Source organism: Gambusia affinis, linkage group LG24 (genome assembly GCF_019740435.1).
Source record: "Gambusia affinis linkage group LG24, SWU_Gaff_1.0, whole genome shotgun sequence".
In the NCBI taxonomy this organism is placed as follows: Eukaryota; Metazoa; Chordata; class Actinopteri; order Cyprinodontiformes; family Poeciliidae; genus Gambusia; species Gambusia affinis.
In genome coordinates this window covers 11968842-11987671 of record NC_057891.1, presented here as the reverse complement: position 1 = coordinate 11987671, position 18830 = coordinate 11968842, and the positions used below count along the sequence as shown (strand labels likewise).

At 41.2% G+C, this 18830-nt stretch overlaps 1 protein-coding gene and 1 long non-coding RNA gene across 6 annotated transcripts in view; one reads left to right on the top strand and one right to left on the bottom strand.

The window, feature by feature from the left end:
• The window catches only part of zswim2 (zinc finger, SWIM-type containing 2), a 51683-nt gene extending 32855 nt beyond the window's left edge, over positions 1 to 18828 (top strand). For 3 of the 5 annotated variants that reach the window (XM_044110477.1, XM_044110475.1, XM_044110478.1), the window contains 8 exons: positions 15013 to 15163; positions 15236 to 15312; positions 15887 to 15927; positions 16011 to 16221; positions 16300 to 16551; positions 17546 to 17630; positions 17709 to 18005; positions 18403 to 18828. In XM_044110477.1, coding sequence (XP_043966412.1) covers positions 15013 to 15163; positions 15236 to 15312; positions 15887 to 15927; positions 16011 to 16221; positions 16300 to 16551; positions 17546 to 17630; positions 17709 to 18005; positions 18403 to 18795 — 1507 coding nt within the window. In that variant the 3' untranslated portion in view covers positions 18796 to 18828. Of the gene's footprint in view, positions 1 to 11640; positions 12580 to 15012; positions 15164 to 15235; positions 15313 to 15886; positions 15928 to 16010; positions 16222 to 16299; positions 16552 to 17545; positions 17631 to 17708; positions 18006 to 18402 lie in introns of those variants that run through there. The other 2 variants (XM_044110480.1, XM_044110479.1) reach the window with 2 other exon arrangements.
• LOC122827474 lies at positions 8600 to 16005 on the bottom strand. Its single transcript, XR_006370085.1, has 3 exons — positions 15951 to 16005; positions 8876 to 9050; positions 8600 to 8786 (listed from the first exon to the last, which is right to left on the bottom strand). It is a non-coding gene; the product is annotated as an uncharacterized LOC122827474 (long non-coding RNA).
• Positions 18829 to 18830: the final 2 nt, after the last annotated feature.

Below are 18830 nucleotides of genomic sequence, written 5' to 3'. Positions count from 1 at the left end.
TCGTGGGAAAAAGGAAAAATGTCTTAGTGAGTTGCATTTATAGAGCCCCTGGATCAAACATTGAAGTATTCAACAACTGGATAAAAGAAAAATGTATAACAATTAATCAAAAAATATTATTTTTCTGTGGGGATTTCAATATTGACCTTCTCAATCCAAATAAACATAGAATGAGTGAAGAATTTATTGACACCGTGTTCAGTTTAAGCCTGTACCCTAAAATCACCAGGCCCAGTCGCATTACATCGCACTGCGCTACCTTAATTGATAATATTTTTACAAATGTGCTGGAAAATAATTTAACTAGTGGAATATTAATGAATGACATAACCGATCACTTACCAGTGTTCATAGTCTACGACTGTAAGTGCAAAACAGACGATCAAAAAATAGAGACGCGTTACAGACGGGTTACGTCTGAAGACGCACTAAAAGCTCTAGAAGCTGAGTTGTTGGCCTGTGATTGGACATTAATATATAAAATGAATGATGTGAATTCAGCATATGAAGAATTTCTAAAAATATTTAAAATATTATATAACAAGCACTGTCCAATCAAACAATATAACAGGAAAAGCAATCAAAAAAATGAACAGTGGATCACAAAAGGAATACAAAAGGCATGTAAAAAGAAAAACAAACTTTACAGAGAATTTCTAAAACATAGAACGTCTGAATCAGAAAACAAATATAAGAAATATTAAAAAAAGTTAACTAATATTATAAAAACATGTAGAAGGACTATTATCATAAATTACTGGATAGGAATAAAAACAAGATTAAGGAAACATGGAATATTTTAAATAGAGTTATTAGAAATGCTAACAATAACAAATATCCAGACTATTTTATAGATAATGAACAGAATATTACTGATTTGAAAAGCGTCGTCAATAAATTCAATAGATTTTTTGTTAATATAGGACCTCGATTAGCAGAAAAAATACCGACTACAAAAACTGCAACTCAGCAATATCTAATTGAGAATAATCCCAGCTCCTTATATCTCAACCCTGTACTAGAAGAAGAAATCATAAACATTGTGAATAACTGTAAAAATAAGACTTCCACTGACTGTGATGATCTGGACATGAAAACTATTAAAATAGTAATTAAAGGAATCTCTAAACCACTAACTTATATTTGCATTTTATCATTTCAAACAGGATCGTTTCCCAACAAAATGAAATAGCGAAGGTCAAACCAATGTATAAAACTGGCAACAAACACCTCTTCGCTAACTACAGGCCTGTTTCTCTTCTCCCGCAATTTTCTAAAATCCTGGAAAAACTCTTTAAGAAAAGACTGGAACAATTCATAGAAAAACATTCGCTACTTATCAGCAGTCAATATGGATTCAGAGCAAACCGGTCAACGTCGCTGGCCGTAACTGACTTAATAGAAGAAATAACCAACGCAACAGATGGTAAGAAACTGGCAGTAGGGATATTTATAGATTTAAAGAAAGCTTTTGAGACAATAAATCATGAAATCCTACTTAAAAAATTAGAACGCTACGGAATTAGGGGAGTAGTTTCTGACTGGATGAGGAGTTATTTAAAGAGCCGGAAACAATTTGTGAAATTGGGAGATGTGGAATCTGATTGTCTGTCTGTGACTGTCTGTGGAGTACCACAAGGATCAGTATTGGGACCAGTTTTATTTAATCTTTATATAAATGATATCAGTAAAGTGTCCAATGTATTAAAATTTATCTTCTTCGCTGATGACACAAATATTCTAGCCTCAGGAGACAATTTAGAGCACTTCAGAGATTAGTAAGTTAAAGATATGGTTTGACCGTAACAAATTATCCCTAAATTTGGACAAGACGAAATTCATGGTCTTTGGGAACTGTTATAAAAATACTGAAATCCGAGTTCAAATAGAGGACGTAACTCTAAAAAGGGTTTTTGCTAATTAGTTCCTCGGTTTAATAATAGATGACAAAATCAGTTGGAAACCTCATATTCAACATTTACAGAGTAAACTCAGTAGAAGTATATCCATATTGGCCAGAGCTAGACATGTATTGAATGCTAAATCACTTCATATTCTATATAACTCTCTGATTTTACCATCTCTATCATATTGCTGTGAAGTGTGGGGAGTTAATTACAAGAGCTCTTTACATCCGGTAACCGTCCTACGGAAACGAGCCATTAGAATCGTCCGTAATGTCGGTTATTATGAGCGTACAAACCCGCTCTTCTGGATATTATATCCAGAATTCTCAAATTTGACGAGCTTGTAGAATTTAAAATGGCTCAATTTATGTTCAAGGTATCTAAAAAGTTGTTACCTGAGCACATACAGAGCGCGTTTTCTGAAAGAGAAGGGGGGTGTAACTTAAGGGGTCACTCAAACTTCAAGATCCGCAACTTTAGAACAACAAGAAAAAGCTTCTGTATTTCAATTAAAGGTGTAAAGTTATGGAATAAGTTACATGAAGATTTAAAACAAAGCAATAGTTTAACTCGATTCAAAAGAAAGTACAAAGAGGTAATTTTCAATAGATACACACATGGGGACGGAAAGCAATAAGGTGTGTATTGAAGATAACAACTTGGTGTCACGGTTTAGAAAGATAAACCAGCATAAAATGGGATAATGTATAGGTAAATATTAGTAACTGTTACTTCTGACTGCCACTTTGATTTTGATTTTTTTTAATGACAGTAGGACTCTAAAGTCTCTAGTGTTTAGGGGTAGGAGTTTACAAGTTCTCACTTCTAGGAACATTTTGAGCATGATCTGTTAACTGAAACAAAACATCTGTTTTTTCTCTTCTTATGCACTTCTTGTTACTGTGCACTATTTTATTTTTATATTTGTATCATGTTCAAATAAATTTCTTTTTAATGTCATTTCACATCTTTCTAATGACACACTACAAAACAATTTGGTCTGCTTTGAAATGAATGGCGGACGACACTTTGCTGAGCTCTTCCTCGCGTGGCGGACTCTGGTCGGCGACGGCGCCTTTGGAGGGAGTGTACGGTTACTGTTTCTGCTGCTGACGATGCTGGACGGCTGAATTGATCTGAGACTGGACCTGTTCAAAAGAGAACATGAAACAAAGTCGGTGCTTAAAAACTGACATGATACCCTCCTAATAATACCCGTTTAACTTCTGTGGCTACAGACTGATTTACAGATCCCCATATGTGCACGGTGTCATGTTGTTGTAACCCTTCTGTTGGTTGTCACCTAATGTGTTACGAAAAGATACAATGTGAATCCACGCAACTGGTCCACGGCTCCACCGGCGCTCCTCAAAACTCTGATTTTTATTTGTATTTTTTTTAGGTGTTATCGTATACGTTCCAAACAACTGACAATAACCAAATACACAGTCGTCAGCCATTCTCACAAAACGATCCACTTATTTATTCTTTCGTTTATTTATTTATTTTCCCAAATATTAACACATTGTAATCACCTAATGTGTTACAAAAAGATACCATGTGACTCCACACAACTGGTCCGCAGCTGAAAAAAACAAAAGACGTTGTCAGCCACAAACACCGACTGGCGCTGCTCTCAATCATAGGATTAAATCATCTCTCGGTATTTTGTTAATTGTTGAACTAGAACAATATCACCCAAAGTAAAACAATTCCCAAAGACCTGCTTCTCTCCAACCTACCGGCGCTCCTCAGAACCCTGGTGGGGGAAGCCGAAAGAGCGCCTGAAGGACCCGTTGCTTGCAGTCACTCGTCACACCACTAGGTGCCTCCAAACACATAAATCGAAAATCCCATTCCAAACACATACAAACTATTACAATTATTACAATTATTATTATTATTCTTTTGAGCAACATTCACATACACACTTTTCTCTCTCTGTTACATTAACGCCTAAGATTATAAGAACGGAATATCAAAGGAAACAAACCTCTTCGGGTTCTGTTGGGGACGTTCGGGAGGCCCCTAGAAATGACTTCGTCGTAACTCGCGTCTAAACCTGCAAAGAATGACGACGTTATAACATTTTATGTTATTGTTACTGACCAAACGATAATGCCTTTAGAATTTTGTGAGAAAGTTGTCTTTGTATTTAAGGTAAACAGTTCTCCGCTTATTAACCTCTGAGTAAGAAAACAGATTTAAAATGGAGTTTTTATTTGGTCTGACAGGAAATATAACATTAGTTAGATGCTGACGCATCCGCTTGTTAGAATTACTTTTGTCCAAAAGGTTAACTCCAAACGGTTGAAGAGATGGTAACTGAAGGTTAGCGGATTGAATATTTATATTTTAAACCAGATATTTGACTGCGGTGGCGATAGAGTTCTTCGCTGTGTTACATTGAGTACGTAAGCGGTTCGGATTGTACGACGAGCAAAATTCGTCGTAAGACGACCGATCTCCGCTGTTGTTGAGTAAATGTCTTGTGGACCAAATACAGAGACTTATTCCTGTGTAACGCATATCTGTTGTTCCAGATGGGAGTTTGGTGAGGAGTAAAGTTGTGTGTGTACATTAGTTTACTACGCAGCAAAACCTGCTTGTGAAAGGCAGATAACTTAACGGAAAGTCTGTTGACATCAAAGTCACATCTAAGAACCAAATCTATGCTACCGATCTTTTTAAACAAAACTTTGGGGAGACGATACCAGATACTGTTTCCGTTCGTAAGAAAAGATTTCAACCGGTTTACCTTTAAAACCGCGTTTAAACGCTCAAAGTCAATAGCTCGTAAACCTCCGTCAAAGTGCACTTTACTTTGATCTGTAACATTAATGTGATCTTTAACTTACAATTCATTCAAATTATTCCTGACAAAGCCTTGCTGCGTTTTATATCCCCACTATCAAGAACAAAAAAAAGCTATTAAAACTATTCTAATCGGTGTTGTTTGAATGTACAGTTACAACCAAAGAGCCTGAGCTTTTTCTTGATCTTGAATAAATTTATCTGTATTTGTTTTTACTTGAGGCGCAACAAATGAGGCGTAACTCTGTTGTTATACAGAATAAAGTTTCAATAAAACCAACATATCCCCCCCCCTGTTCCCTCCACACCCAACACACTTCTTCTGGGTTTGTATTCTCAGATTCCACAGAGAAATTCATTTGCAGTTTCGAGTAGCGAATGTACACTACACTAAGATAAAGAACGTGGAAAGACAGGATTTGTTAGTAAGACTAAGCGTTTTGGAAAACGGGTGTGGGAAACTGGAGCAGGAGAAGGAGGAGCTTCAAAAGACAGTTGAAAAATTGAGGAGGAAAATTGAAAGACTGAACAGCTGCGCCGATAAAAACGCCAGAAGATTTCAGGTTGAAAACGAAATGCTCGACGACGCAAAGAAATTTAGCAAAAGTCAGGTTGGAACTTTAATTAAGGAGCTGGATGAAGCAAAACAGACCGTTTTTGATCTGGAACGAGACTTTTATGTCATATCGAGAAAAAATGTGGAACTAGAGGAAACGGAGCGGGCGACGCGAAAGGATTGTGAAAATAGATTAAAAGAGAAAACAAAACACGTTGCCTGGCTTCAAGATGAGAATGATGAATTGAACAAAGAAATTGAAAGTCTGAAATTGAAAAATGACAGATTAAGATCCAGGGTGGCACAAAACCCTGAGGAGGAAAACAAAACGGAAACCGCAGGAGAGTCGCGATCGACGAGCGTATTAAAAAGACTTGGGAGAACTTTTTTCGACGTGTACCGGTCGGGAACGCTGCGGTGCTGGGTGCTGTCCTGAATCTTTTAATTTCTGGGAGTCGGACAGAAAAATCTTCAGCTGTTCCGTTCAAAACCCAGAAGAAAACCTAATCAAAACAAAGTGTAGAAATCGTTATTGGGGATAATCTTGTTCTGAACTTTGAGAGGTTTTTCTCGATCGGACGACCAAACTGTGTAAAGGGATTCTATAAAACGTACGTGTTCGATATAATGCTGGCGGTAATGCCGGTTTGTTCGTTCTTTTTTCTCCCCGTTCCTCTAAGAGGGTCTGGGGCGGACAAAGGAAAAAACAAAAAAAAGGGATAACAAATGGAACACTCAAAACCCGAGGTAGGATCACTACAGGAAGGGGTACATTGTATGAACCGATGTGTTAAACTGAATAGATGCTATTATATGTCGGCGACCCACCACCACTGTTCGCCCTTTGTCCCTAATGGGGTCAGGAGGGTTGCCGGTTCCTCTCCGGCTAACGTTCCGGGCGAGAGGCGGGGTCACCCTGGACGGGTCGCCGGTCTGTCGCGGGGCTACGCGGAGACGTAAGGGACACGCGACCGTTCGCACCTAGGGAGAATTTAGAGAGACCGATTAACCTGACGGTCGTGTTTTTGGACTGCGGGAGGAAGCCGGAGAACCCGGGGAGAACCCAGAGAGAACCCACCGTGAACAGGGAGAACGTGCAAACTCCGTGCAGAAAGAAATGAATTTTCCAGAAAAGTGAAAGTTTTTTTGGGCGGTTTTTGCCTTTGTTGGTAAATGTATCATAAAACAGACATTGAACACAAAAGTATAAATCTGATTTATATTCTGTGGCAGTTCGTTAACAGAAAAAAAGCTAATCTCTCATCACCAAATTAATAACGATATTATTGTTTATAAAACATATGCTCTTTTGAAATACTGTTTATCTGCTTAGATTAACAACAAATTTACAGTTGGTCAATTTTGAACAAGTAAAAATGAGACGTTTACTTCGTGACTCTTGGTTACCGGAAAACATGCTCGTCTCTTAGCGACGGATTAACAACAAATCTTGTTATTGTTCAAAAAACATAACATTTCCTTTGCTCTTTTGAAATAATACTAATCTTACACTGTCTAAGAATTCTGCAGTTGGTGTATTTTGCAGAAAAGTGATCTTTTTTTCTCTCTTTTTTTTGCCCTTAATGGTAAAAAAAAAAAAAAAAAAGGTGGTAAGAAATAGAACAGACATTAAACACAAAAGTAAAAATCTGATTTATACTTCGTGGCAGTTCGTTCCCTGACAAAAATGCTCATCTCCAACACCGAGTTAATAACAAGTAATGCTAGAAAATTTGGGAAGAAATTTAAATGGGGCCTGCCAAAGTGCGCCCGTGGGTCTGGACCCGGCGTTCTGACGCTGAAAGTTAGCGTCGACGCCGTAGAAAGCTGCGGCGCAATCGACGGCGCGAGGAGAATCGTGAGAACGTGGACTGACACGGACTTGCGCGATTCGGCTTGTTAAAATGAACGTCTGAGCTAAACTTAGCCAACATTCTAACGTTTTGGCTAAACGTTAGCATTAGCAAAGACATTTTGCATTTTGGCTAATATTAGTCAAAATGCTAATTAGATCATTTAGCATTTAGCTAATTTTCATTAAGGCTAAGATTAGCTAAATTTAGCATTAGCTAACAATAATTTCACCTAAATGCTCATTTTAACATTTACCTAAATTGCTTTTAACATTTTAGCTAAATGCTAACGTCAGCTAAAATTTACATGAGCATTTTGGCTTACGTTAGCCAAAATGCTAACATAAGCCTACATGCTGTCAGTAGCTTGAAGGCCATCCCTACAATGTTGTCCATGATTAACTTACTCCATTCAGTTAACGCGGCTAATAAATAAGAAAATAGGTAATAGCTTATTTCAGACTAATGCTATCAAACTGCCTAAACTTTGCTAAATAGTAGTCGATAGTGTGTGGAAAGTCACAAGCATCTTCGCTAATCCTTGTGAAGCATTAGTTCGGTTTAAAATGACGTTTCAAAGTGAATGTATGACGACACAGAAAGACCTCAAAAAAAGTGTATTTTTAGGATTTAGTGACTTCCTGGCCACATCCATTGGCCACAATGGAGCAGCTGGTGAGCTCCTTAGTGCTCTGGAGCTCGTTTTTTACTTTTTTGGTCGCCGCGTTAACTCGGAATCCCACTAAAAATACTAGCGCCCCTCCCGGGATCTAGCTGCGCGTTTTAATACCGCTTTTGTAGGGGTGCCATGAGCGGTATGAGCCGCGTTCCGGGTGACGGAAGAAGAACTCTATAATATAAAGAGAGACCTTATTGGGTGTAGAGTAATCGGTTCCTGCCTTTGCTTGGCAGGCCCCAATAACTGCTTTAAAGAGTTTTTGACTAAGGCATAAATTGTGGACTTTTGATTAGTCTGAAATAATGCATTGTGCACGCTACTTTTTCTATATAAAATAATTATTTTAGTGGAAGTGAGGAACGATATGATGCCACGTAAAACAAATGACGCTTTTAACTTTCCATCTAAAGCGTAGAAATAATTTGCAATTTTTACTTTGATAAATATTTCAATGAAACATTTAAACTAGAATTTCCTTTTGGGCAAAATCAAAGCCCCAACTTCAAATGATAAAACAATGAAACGATATTTAACAACGCGCTGCCAAGATAAGTTAAACGTGGTGCCTGTATGGTGAAAATTACAAATTATATCTGAAGAACATAAAGTGGAAGCCTTGACTAAATTTATGCTATGCATTGAAAGAGATGTCTAAAATTATGCTGACCTTTAAACCAAACAAAATCTCTAAAGAACACTCCTGTTCAGGGATAAGTTTCCTTCGTGCCTGTATAGTTTTTTTGTTTATTTGTTTGTTTGTTTTTGCTCTGAGGGGCAACAACATCTATAACCTGGTTAAAAAGTTCTCACTGAACGATGTGACATTCCACTCAAAGTCTGTGAGGTTTTTTAGCAGAGTTGAAACACGGGGGTTGACGGTGACCGACTTCCTTCGAACGGTTTTTCCTGTCCTCTTGGAGACGGTCTCGCCGCGGCTGGCCTTGGTCCCTCTTTCGGGGTTGATCTCAAGAAAGCGCCTGAAAATGCAGTAATTTCAGATTAGCGCATGATGCTTAAGGAGTCAGGGTTTAAGGTGTGCTAGGTGGGGACGGGACACAAACCTCACCTCCGGATGAATTCGAGTGTACCTGCAGCCTCTTCTTCGTATTGTACATTAAAGATGTGGTACGTTGAAAACGGTGCGGCGAGCCCTGTCGCAAAGGTTGGTTGAATGCCCTCACGTACAATATGGCTGGCCGGACCGATCGTCCGGTGCCCGTCGGTCACGTGGTCTGTTCAACCTGAAAAATAAAATGAAGAAAATTATAACAATTATTGTGACTTCTACAAATTACCTTTACCGTTATTTCTAAAACAACATTCATTTAAAGATATTGTGTTTCACAAATAAATCTAAACCTCGTCTCGTCTCCGTGTTATTGTATCGTATTGTCGTGAAAATCTTAAGCCGCGATGAGTTTTGTTTTTCTTTGCAAAGTTATGGTCGTCTTTATTCGTTCTCCGGCTAGGTCTTCTTTCTTAAGATTTCTACAGACGACCAAAGAACAGATGAGCTAAATCTTAGAAAATAAATAAGTTTCTACAGGCAAAGTTGATATTGACCTAACCGTAAGTGATCTCTGTTGCCGCTCGGCTTATCGTGAACTCTTGGGAAAATTTGATATGGATTTGTAGGTTATCTTTGCCGGCTGTTTTGTGATCAACTTCCCTTGATTATTTTTATTTTATTTTTTTTCCATTTTTCTATGACATTAATTTTTAACAAAATTGTACTTTTCCATCTGTCCAATTCTTTGATCTTTGAATTAGGTTTGTTCACAAATACGTCACGGCAAATAACCAATAATCGGTGATTGATTTTAAACTCTGCCAATAAACCTGGTCTCCCTCTCACAGATTCACCTTATTGATATTTAAACATGTTAGTGATGCTGAGGTTCTTAATAGGACGGGTTCTGGGGGGAGGACTGTTCTGTCTAAGGCCCCCTATTACCTTGGGCCGGCCCCGCGTGAGCAACTGCTGCATCCACATCTCCAGAATCGACCCGGTGGCCCCTGACAGTCCGCCGATGCTTTGGAGACATTTTGATTCATTTCATTGTGGCGTGTTTGGCTTTCTGCAGCGGTTCTACAATATTTTCTCTGATGTTTATTTGATGAACTCTAAATGCTCTGAGCCGATTCTTCCTTTAACACTTGAGGTTCCGCTATTACTTCTATTTACAGCCGCGAACCTCCAGCCCAGATCCCGTCAGCAGCGGCTTTGACCCGCCTGCTAGAAACCTTAAGGAGAAGCAGATCGAACAGAGACCGGGTGGTGGTACCGGGTGGTGGTACCGGGGCTTTGACCCGAGTTTCGACTCGCGGTGTCAGTTGGTACCGTGTCTTATATCAGGATGTCTGATATAAAGAGAGGTATTCTTTATATCTGTAGGTGGTACCGACCCAGACTATCTGTAGTGAACTGAACCGGGCTTTTAGCAGAATGATTAAGTTAAAGTCAGAAGTTTTCTCTGCAGCTGAAGCATTTCTGTGTTTAGGGGTGAGGCGGGTTTTGTCCCGCTATTGCAAAGAAGATTATAAAAATAGAAATAGAAACAGTTTTTCTAACGTCAACATCAGACGTACATTTTCATTCACAAAACAAGGTAAAATATATAAATACATAAATAAATAAATAAATAAATAAAAATATTAAAATAAATATAAATGTTGTTTTTCTTTCCTATAATTTGATAGTTAGAGGGCACAGATCCGGCCGCTCCTCCTCACCATGGACCCAAAGTCTGAACAACATGGAGGCTCTGAGGGCAGCCAGACGAGTTTATTTTTTCTACATTATTATATTTACCTAAATATTATTGCTGAGAGGCACAAACAGGCCTTCTGGCATAGAGATTAAAAATAACAAATAATAAAAAACATTTTTTGGGAAAACCCCCCCCAAAAAACTCAAAAAGGGCACTAGGGGCATCAAGGATAAAAAGGGCAGGGGCTCAAGCCCCCTTTGCCCCCACCTCTGCGCGTGCCTGGCTCTGAGACTCATTATTAGATTGAGGGCAGTCAGACTAGTTTGTTTTTTCTTTTTTTTTTTTACCACATTATTTTATTTACCTAAATATTACTGCTGAGGGGCACTAAAAGGCCTTCTGACATACAGATTACAAATAAAAAATTATTTTTATTTATTTTTTGAAAAAACCCAAACAAACTCTAAAAGGGCATTAGGGCATCAAGGATAAAAAGGACAGGAGCTCAAGCCCCCTTCGCACCCCCCCTGCACGTGCCTGAAAAAAACTGACAGTCCTTCTTAGACTGAGGGCAGAAACGGTACTTCATTTTCACCTGTAACTGAACCACTCATTGATACGTTGCAACTTCTTTTCAGAGAATTCATTTAAAGAAACTCTAAAAGGGCCTGCGTCGTCTCCACCGTCCTGTCCGCTGATGCGAAAAACGGCTTCTCCGAGAACCCCGAGCCACAAACCTGCCACAACAACAAGGACAGAGAAAACAACCTAGTGATCGTTTCATCTGTTGGGATAACATCAAGACATTTTGATTCTCATTTCAACGCTTTTCTCATTTTCGATCGTCTTTCAAAGATTACTATAACAACAACCGTGTGCGTAGGTATTCAAGGGATATAAAATAGTCCCGACCAAGTTTTGCCATATTAATAAAAAAAACAACAAAACAACATATTTTTTAACAAAAACTAAATAAAGAAAAAAAAATCTACATTGATTACTTTAATATTTCAATATACTACGCAGTGGTAGCATTCGTTTTTAAATTCGCTGTTATGAACTATGACGGCCCATCCCGCTATTGGCTCAAAGACCTCCAACTTTTATCCAACTTATGGTTCCACTCACTGTCAGTACAGTGAGTGGAACCATAAGTTAGATATCTATCGCGCGAGGCGTTTGTTGTAAAGTCCGGTGTTTAGTAAGGTCAGCGCTGAATGTGACGTAGAATAGGTCTGTTTATTATGTAATACTTTTTCACATAGGATGCTCAGACGGCAGAGCGAGGGGCAGAGTAAAAACGACGGAGAGGTGTTAGTTCTCAGATATGTAATATACTGTCAAATTATCTCAGTAAATGTGGGGTTTCAAGTGTTAGTCTTAAATTAAGGTAAGCTAGTGAGAATACACAACTTAAACCAAACCTACGCCCTTGACGACAAGGTGTTATTTCTTACGAGGAGCGTAACGTGGATCGGAACGGAAAGACGTCTTCCGTTTCGGGACGACGTCGTCCTCTGCCGGTGAAACGCTAAACTGTACCGTTACCATGCCTACGGGATCACCGAATCGATTCGACTGCAAACTTCTGTCGTCTCGTCGTCGTGAAGCAAAACGGGACATTTCAGGTTTCTTTCAAAGACGTTCGTGCCGAAACGAATTAGGTAATCCTTTTGGCGCTCGAGTGCTTTATTTATGTATTCCTTTCACCGGTTCGTATCCAAACTATTCGCTTAGTCTGTTGCCTTGAACTCCGAGATGTTTGGAAATTGACGATGTTGCTTCGGCCGTTTCGACGTGTGGATAGCCTCGACAGTGTGTAAAAGTTACAAACTAAGAACCTGACCGATTGCTGCTGGTCGGCATCCAAAACGACTCGCATACGGTATAGAAACAAAAACTTGTGAGAACCTGCAGAGCTGCTGTAAAGCGCTGTCACCGTGAGGGGCGCTGTTTTACAGTTTTCATAACCGCAATATAAAAGAGATAGAGAGCTCCCAGAAATACATCAGTCAGCTGCAGGAACGGTGAATTCTACCACATACTCGAGGACAAACAGGTAAGCGGTGAAAACATTTCTATTCTATATACGTTAAATCACCAATTCTCCTATATCTGACTAACTCCACAATGTATGTTCAATACCATTAAAAATCATGGACAGATTTTCCACCTGATTACTTTGCTGTATTTCACCACCATTCTGTTACTCCTATTTAAAGCAAATGTGTTGGGTCAACTTCATTTATTAAGGTTGTTCCAATGTCAAGCGGTTGTGTTGGCTCAACTTATGTTATTATAGTTATTCTATGGTTGAATCTAAATAAAACGTGTTTCCTCAACTCAATATATTTATGGTTATTCTAATTTAAATAAAATGAGTTGCCTCCGCTTATTTTATTACGGTTATTCTTTTAACTTTTGGCTGAACTTCATATATTCAGAGAATTCATTTAAAGAAACTCTAAAAGGGCCTGCGTATATATATTTAAAGCAAATGTGTTGGCTCAATATAATTTCTTAAGGTTGGTTCAACTCATTTACTATAGTTGGACCCCATGTCATTTAAAACAGGCAGCCAAACTAATTTGCAATGCTTTGGACCAAATAATTTACTTGACAGAGATTATAGACAATTACAATAATATAATAATAAATTATAATAATTATAGACTTACTTATAGAGAATTTAGTTCAAACCAACTTTTTTTTTTTTTTTATCCAAAGAGTTTTTGCTGCGCTAGTGGCTAGTAATTTCTTTGAGACGGTAGGCAGAGGACCGGTGAGGACCGGGACCGGGAGTTGAACCGGCGACGTCTGCGTCAAACGCTAAGGCCTCCGAATGTGCTAAACCCCTGCTCCGCCACAGCACGCTGGAGAAACCGACTTATACCTTGTGATACCTTCGCACTACTTATTACGTACTCGTGACAATTAAGTTGGCTAAAATAACATGCTTCATGCTGAAGAAAAGCTATTTAATCGTGTGGAAATCCTTTCCGTGATTTAATTATGTTAATTCAAAGACTTAACATTCAAAGACTCAAAAGTGTTGTTTTTTTTTGTTGTTTTTTTAAAAACTCTTTTTTACGGTTCGTAAATGCTGAAAGAAAAAACTGCACTGTCGCAGTGCAGTTCTTAAATGCTGAATGAAATTTAAAAACTGTTACAGTGCAATTCTTCAATGACAATAGTGCCCTGCAGAGAAAAACAAAGATGTGTAACTAAAACCACTCTGAAGTTTTCCCAGGCGCAAAACAGTGATGTCTCGTAATCTCTCGTGATCCCCTGATCTCGCTGGACCCTCTTCGGAGGGAAATGAATCTGACTCGGTTGAATCACGTTATTCCAGTTGAGACTAAAACGATTATGTCCCGTGAAGTCTCTCGGCTTCGGCGCTATGTCGGTCTGACTTTAATGAATCGTGTTATCTCCACGTGATTAACTTTCTTAAACGTAAAGTTGTTGACTTTTTTGTTTATGTGACGTGATTGTATCATGTTTTTGTTTGAAACATAAAATTATTTAGTTCAAATTACATGATATTCTTTTGTTAATCTGATAACCCCCTAAATTCATTTTTTACAGTGTAGGTGGATGACGTCTTTACGATCCCTTCTCCTGGAGCGTTACAATGCTTTACAACTGTTAAAAGAATACTAGGATAATAAATTACATAAATTAAGTCAAATTATTACTAGAAATAATTATTAAATTATCAATAAATGGAATTGCAAATTATTTTTACATATTTTCCCAAACTATTGAAATTTATCCTACCTTTTTATCAGATGGACTTTATGTTATTTTTTGTTTAAAATAACATTTCTTTTGTTTCTGGAAACACAATAAAAAACCCTTTCTGTAAAACTGACTCTAAATATCACTTATAGGGTAATTACCAACAATCAATCTTTAAATATTTTTCTTACGGTGATAAAGTTCTGGGTGAGGTCCGTTAAAACTTGGATTTTCACCAAATAACTTGCAACTGGGAACCTTCGCCTTACTGTCTTCACGTTTCCAAAACGCTATTTGTCATATTTGCATACGTAATCTAGAGGGATAATTACTAATTTAGGGGGGAAAAGTTCTACTCTTTTTGTCCCGCTTCTCGATAATTCTTATTTCTTATTCTTATTAACTGAAATTCTTATTTCTTAAAGTGAAGTGAATGACATGCGTCCCTAAAATACTACTGTAACTTTAAAGTATTTACAGATTGACATATATACGTCTCTTTGTCGTTCTTGCCTTTTGTAAAGATCGGAAACATCTGAACTTCATAAGCCGACTGATTGATAGGTTCTGTGGTCCGTCTGTGGTAAAAGCTGACCTGTTGCCAACGACAGATAGTAACGTTTCAGACCCTAATGTTTCATAGGTGGCCCCTTTGTTGTTGCAAAATAAACAAACCGCTCCTTGTAAAGACTTTATGTATATAATCGTTCCCCGTAATGTTCTGGTGTACCTACGTCCCCTCCTGCGTCAGGATGGCCAAGCGAGCCGCTTGGAGGAACGTTCCCAGCGAAACGGTGAGCTCCCATCAGGACCGAGCCCTCGACTCCACCGTCTTCCTGCTGCGCTCCTTCGGCCCGACTGCCTTCTTGCTCAGGGAGGACGGAGAGACGGCCGACTTGAAGGTGGGTCGCCTTGGGAAAGTCGCGGTTCTCTCAACGGATGCAAAGGATCCATCTTCTCCTCTTGTTCTCCAGGTGTGCTTGGGTGAGCGCCATACGTGCACCTGTCCGACGTTCGCCAGGGAGCGGGAACCGTGCAAACACATCTGCTGGTATCGCCGACGCACGGTTTGCTTCTCGCTTTCGGTCAAATGTTGTCCGTGTTCCTTATATTCAGCGAGCGACTTTCTAACGAGCGTTTCGTATTTCGGAAACGCTTTACTTTCCTCGTTAACATGACAAAAAAAGTCATAAACGTCTTCGGAAACGTTTATGACTGTTGTCACGATGAAGTGCAACTTGGTAAATAAGGACTCTTTGTAAATAATGCACCTTTGCGTTCAAGTGTGATTATTTACCAAACTAAACTTCATGAAAACAATCTTAAGCGTTCATAAAGACTCCCTTCCTGTTCCCGATGGATGTGTCATTTTTACTTAACATCGGTGTCGTTAAACGTGCACTTTATTTTGATGGAACTTCAAAATAAAGTCCTACCAATATTTCTATTTATCTTCTTTTCCCGTTGTAAAATCTCTCACATGATTCATATTCTCTTGTTTCACACCAGGTTATTTACTATTACTTAAACGTTAAAGTATATTGCTTACACACACACACACACACACACACACACATATATATATTTTCAACTTTCCATTGATTTAAAGATGTGTGTGATTCCAGGCTTTTACTGAGGAAATTCCAACTACCCAGAGAGCACCAGTGTAAGCCTCGCTGCTTTCGATACCTTTGCCGGTGCGGATGAGAGGTCGACGTCCGGCGCCGTTGACGTGTTTTTCCGCTTCAGATGCGTTTCAGTCGGGGCTGTCGGACCGCCAGCTGCTTGAGGTTCTCCAAGGTTCGCACCTGCCCAAAGCCTCTGCTGTCGGGAGCCCCCGCCGGACTCTTCTGGAACGTGAGACCGGAGCCGTCTGTCGGAAAGACGTTCGGAACCTGGACGTGTGTCCCATCTGTCTGGAGGGGCTGCTGCGGAAAAAACTGCCCGTGTGTTACTGCAGGTGGGTTTCTGCCGACCCCTACGGTTACCTCGGTTTCTGGGATACGACGTCCTGACGCTCTCCCTCTGTCCGCGTAAGGTACGGCTGCGGTAACAGCGTCCACATCTCCTGCATGAAGGTGTGGGCCGACAGCCAGGGCCTGTCGGACGGCCGGGAGATGCTGCGGTGCCCCCTGTGCAGGGAGAGCTTTGGCTCCCTGCAGCTGCTCCGGGAGCAGGCGAAGAACGCGGCACGGCTCTTCGTGGCCGCCGAGAAGGAGAGAGCGGACCGACACCTGGGAGTGGTCTGCTGCGGCTGTGGAGTGGAACCGATCGCCGGGACCTGCTACAGGTAGGTTGGACTGGAGCGAAGCGCGAAGAGGATAATTTAACTCGGCAAAGCATCGGGAAACAAAGACCGCCTAGATCAGGGGTCTCAAACTCCAGTCCTCGAGGGCCGCGGTCCTGCAACTTTTAGATGTGCCTCTGCTGTACCACACCTGAATAGAATAATTAAGGCTCTGGAGAACTGATCTACACAAGGTGGAGGTCATTAAGCAATTTCATTCCAGTGTTTTGTACCTGTGGCACATCTAAAAACTGTAGGAGTGGAGCCCTCGAGGCCTGGAGTTTGAGATCCCTGCCCTGCCGTACTGTGGTTTCTTAACACGGTTCGACAGCAAAAGGGAACCTGAGGATGGAGTCTCAGGAGACGCGCTCAGAGACGACGTCGGGTTACGAACATCGGGTTACGATGTGGAGCCGTCGTCCTTGTGACCTGCTGTGAAATCTGGTCGTGCCCTGAAAGCGTGTTAACCGAGCTAGCCGACGTCAGGAAATGTACTCGGGTTCGTGCTTCTGAAACACAAAAACCGCCATAAAGCGACGGGAAAGGGAAAGGACGTCGCTTTGCGGATAAAGTCCGACTGTCGGACAGAAAGGGAGAGTTAAATCGGAGAAACTCAAAGGGACCTGACCGTTTCAAAGCCCAAAAAATACAAATAAAAACTCTGCTGTCCTTAGTTAACGAAAATGCTCGCCGACCTACCAAAACGCTAAGGTGGAAATATGTAGAGGGAAACCCAAACGTACCTGGTCTTCCCACCGCAAACTTTTACTCGCCTAAACGACCCCCGGAGCGGGACGAGATGAGGCCGGACTCTTCTGCTGTGCCTCCTTTAGAGTTCGGAGTCCCGGTTGGTTCTTCTCAAATTCTCCGTCCTAAACGTTGATTCCGATTACACGGAGTGAATTGAAAGTAAAAGGAAAGCGGACCGGTTTTCTCGCTTTGGTGCTCTGAAACAAAATACGACAACGACCGAACGACTTCTTTGTGTCTTTTGCAGATGCGACCTCTGCGGCTCTCTGTATCTCTGTGAGACCTGCGTAAAGAAAGGAAACCACTCGCGGCATCCTCTCGCTTCGAGAACGGTAAGCCTCTGGGATTTGATCTCCGCCGCTCGCGCCTAAATGGCTTCTCGACAAAACCGCCTTTACCTCTCGATTCAGACGAGAAAAGAAGAGTGGACTCCGGCGCCCGCGGGCTCCCCCCCGGATCCGGAGCCGGGGGACGGAAGGTGCGTTCGGCCAGGATTTGCGTCCCGTGGTGGTGACGTGGCCGGCGAATGTCGCCGTCTTCTCCTCGGCGCTCCGGCGGAGCCTCCCGCCGACGTCGTGTTCCGGCGTGTCCCCGTGGCCGAGGTGAGGCGCGGCTCTCGGCTGCTGGACGAGGGGATGCAGTGTCGGATCTGCCTGCTGGAATTCCGTGAGGGTCAGCGGCTCCGGACGCTGCCCTGTCGACACCAGGTACGCGTGCTCTGCCTGCTCGCCCTGCCGGCGTTTTCAAATTTATTTTAAATTAGAATTTCTAATGACTTCTAGTGACTTCAGATGAGAGAAAAACAACAGTCTAGGTGTAATGTTTTAAAACGACTTATCCTTATCAGAAATATTTCTCGTGCATAGGGGTAGGCCTTCGGTCCTCGACGTGGCGGTCATGGGTTCGATTTCCGGTCCCCTTCCTCTCGGCCTAATAAAAAAATTAATATTTATATATATATATGTATGTATATATATATATATATAATATATATATATATATTTCTCGTCGTTGTAAGAAGGATCTTTGTGGAGCTACTTTTGGGTCGTGATTTGTCAAAAGGTGAAGAAGTTTAATTGCTCCTTTGTTCGTCTGTTCCCTCAGTTTCACGTGCGCTGCGTGGACCGGATCCTCCTGAGGTCCCGCTCCTGTCCCCTGGACGGATACGTCGTCTGCTGTCGGAGACCGACGGACGGGAACGGCTCTTCCGAGGACGCCTCCGTCCGGCGGAGGGAGGACCGCCTGAAAGACCTGTTTGTCCCTGGAATAGCGCTGCTCGCTCAAAGTGCCCGACCCTCTCCCGCTTGTGGAGCTACCGACTCGGATACATCGATAGATGCCTCCCCTTTTGGTGGTCCCCGCAAAAAGAGCAAAGGCAACGTGGCCGCCGGGAAAGCCAAACTGCGTCTGAAAGACGCGGGCGAGGACGCGTTCGGAGACTCTGCGGGAGACGGCTTGGAGCTGAGAATGACCGGATTTTCTATAACCAAAGAATAAAAGCGGACTGGGATGTCCGCGCGTTTCGCTCTGTG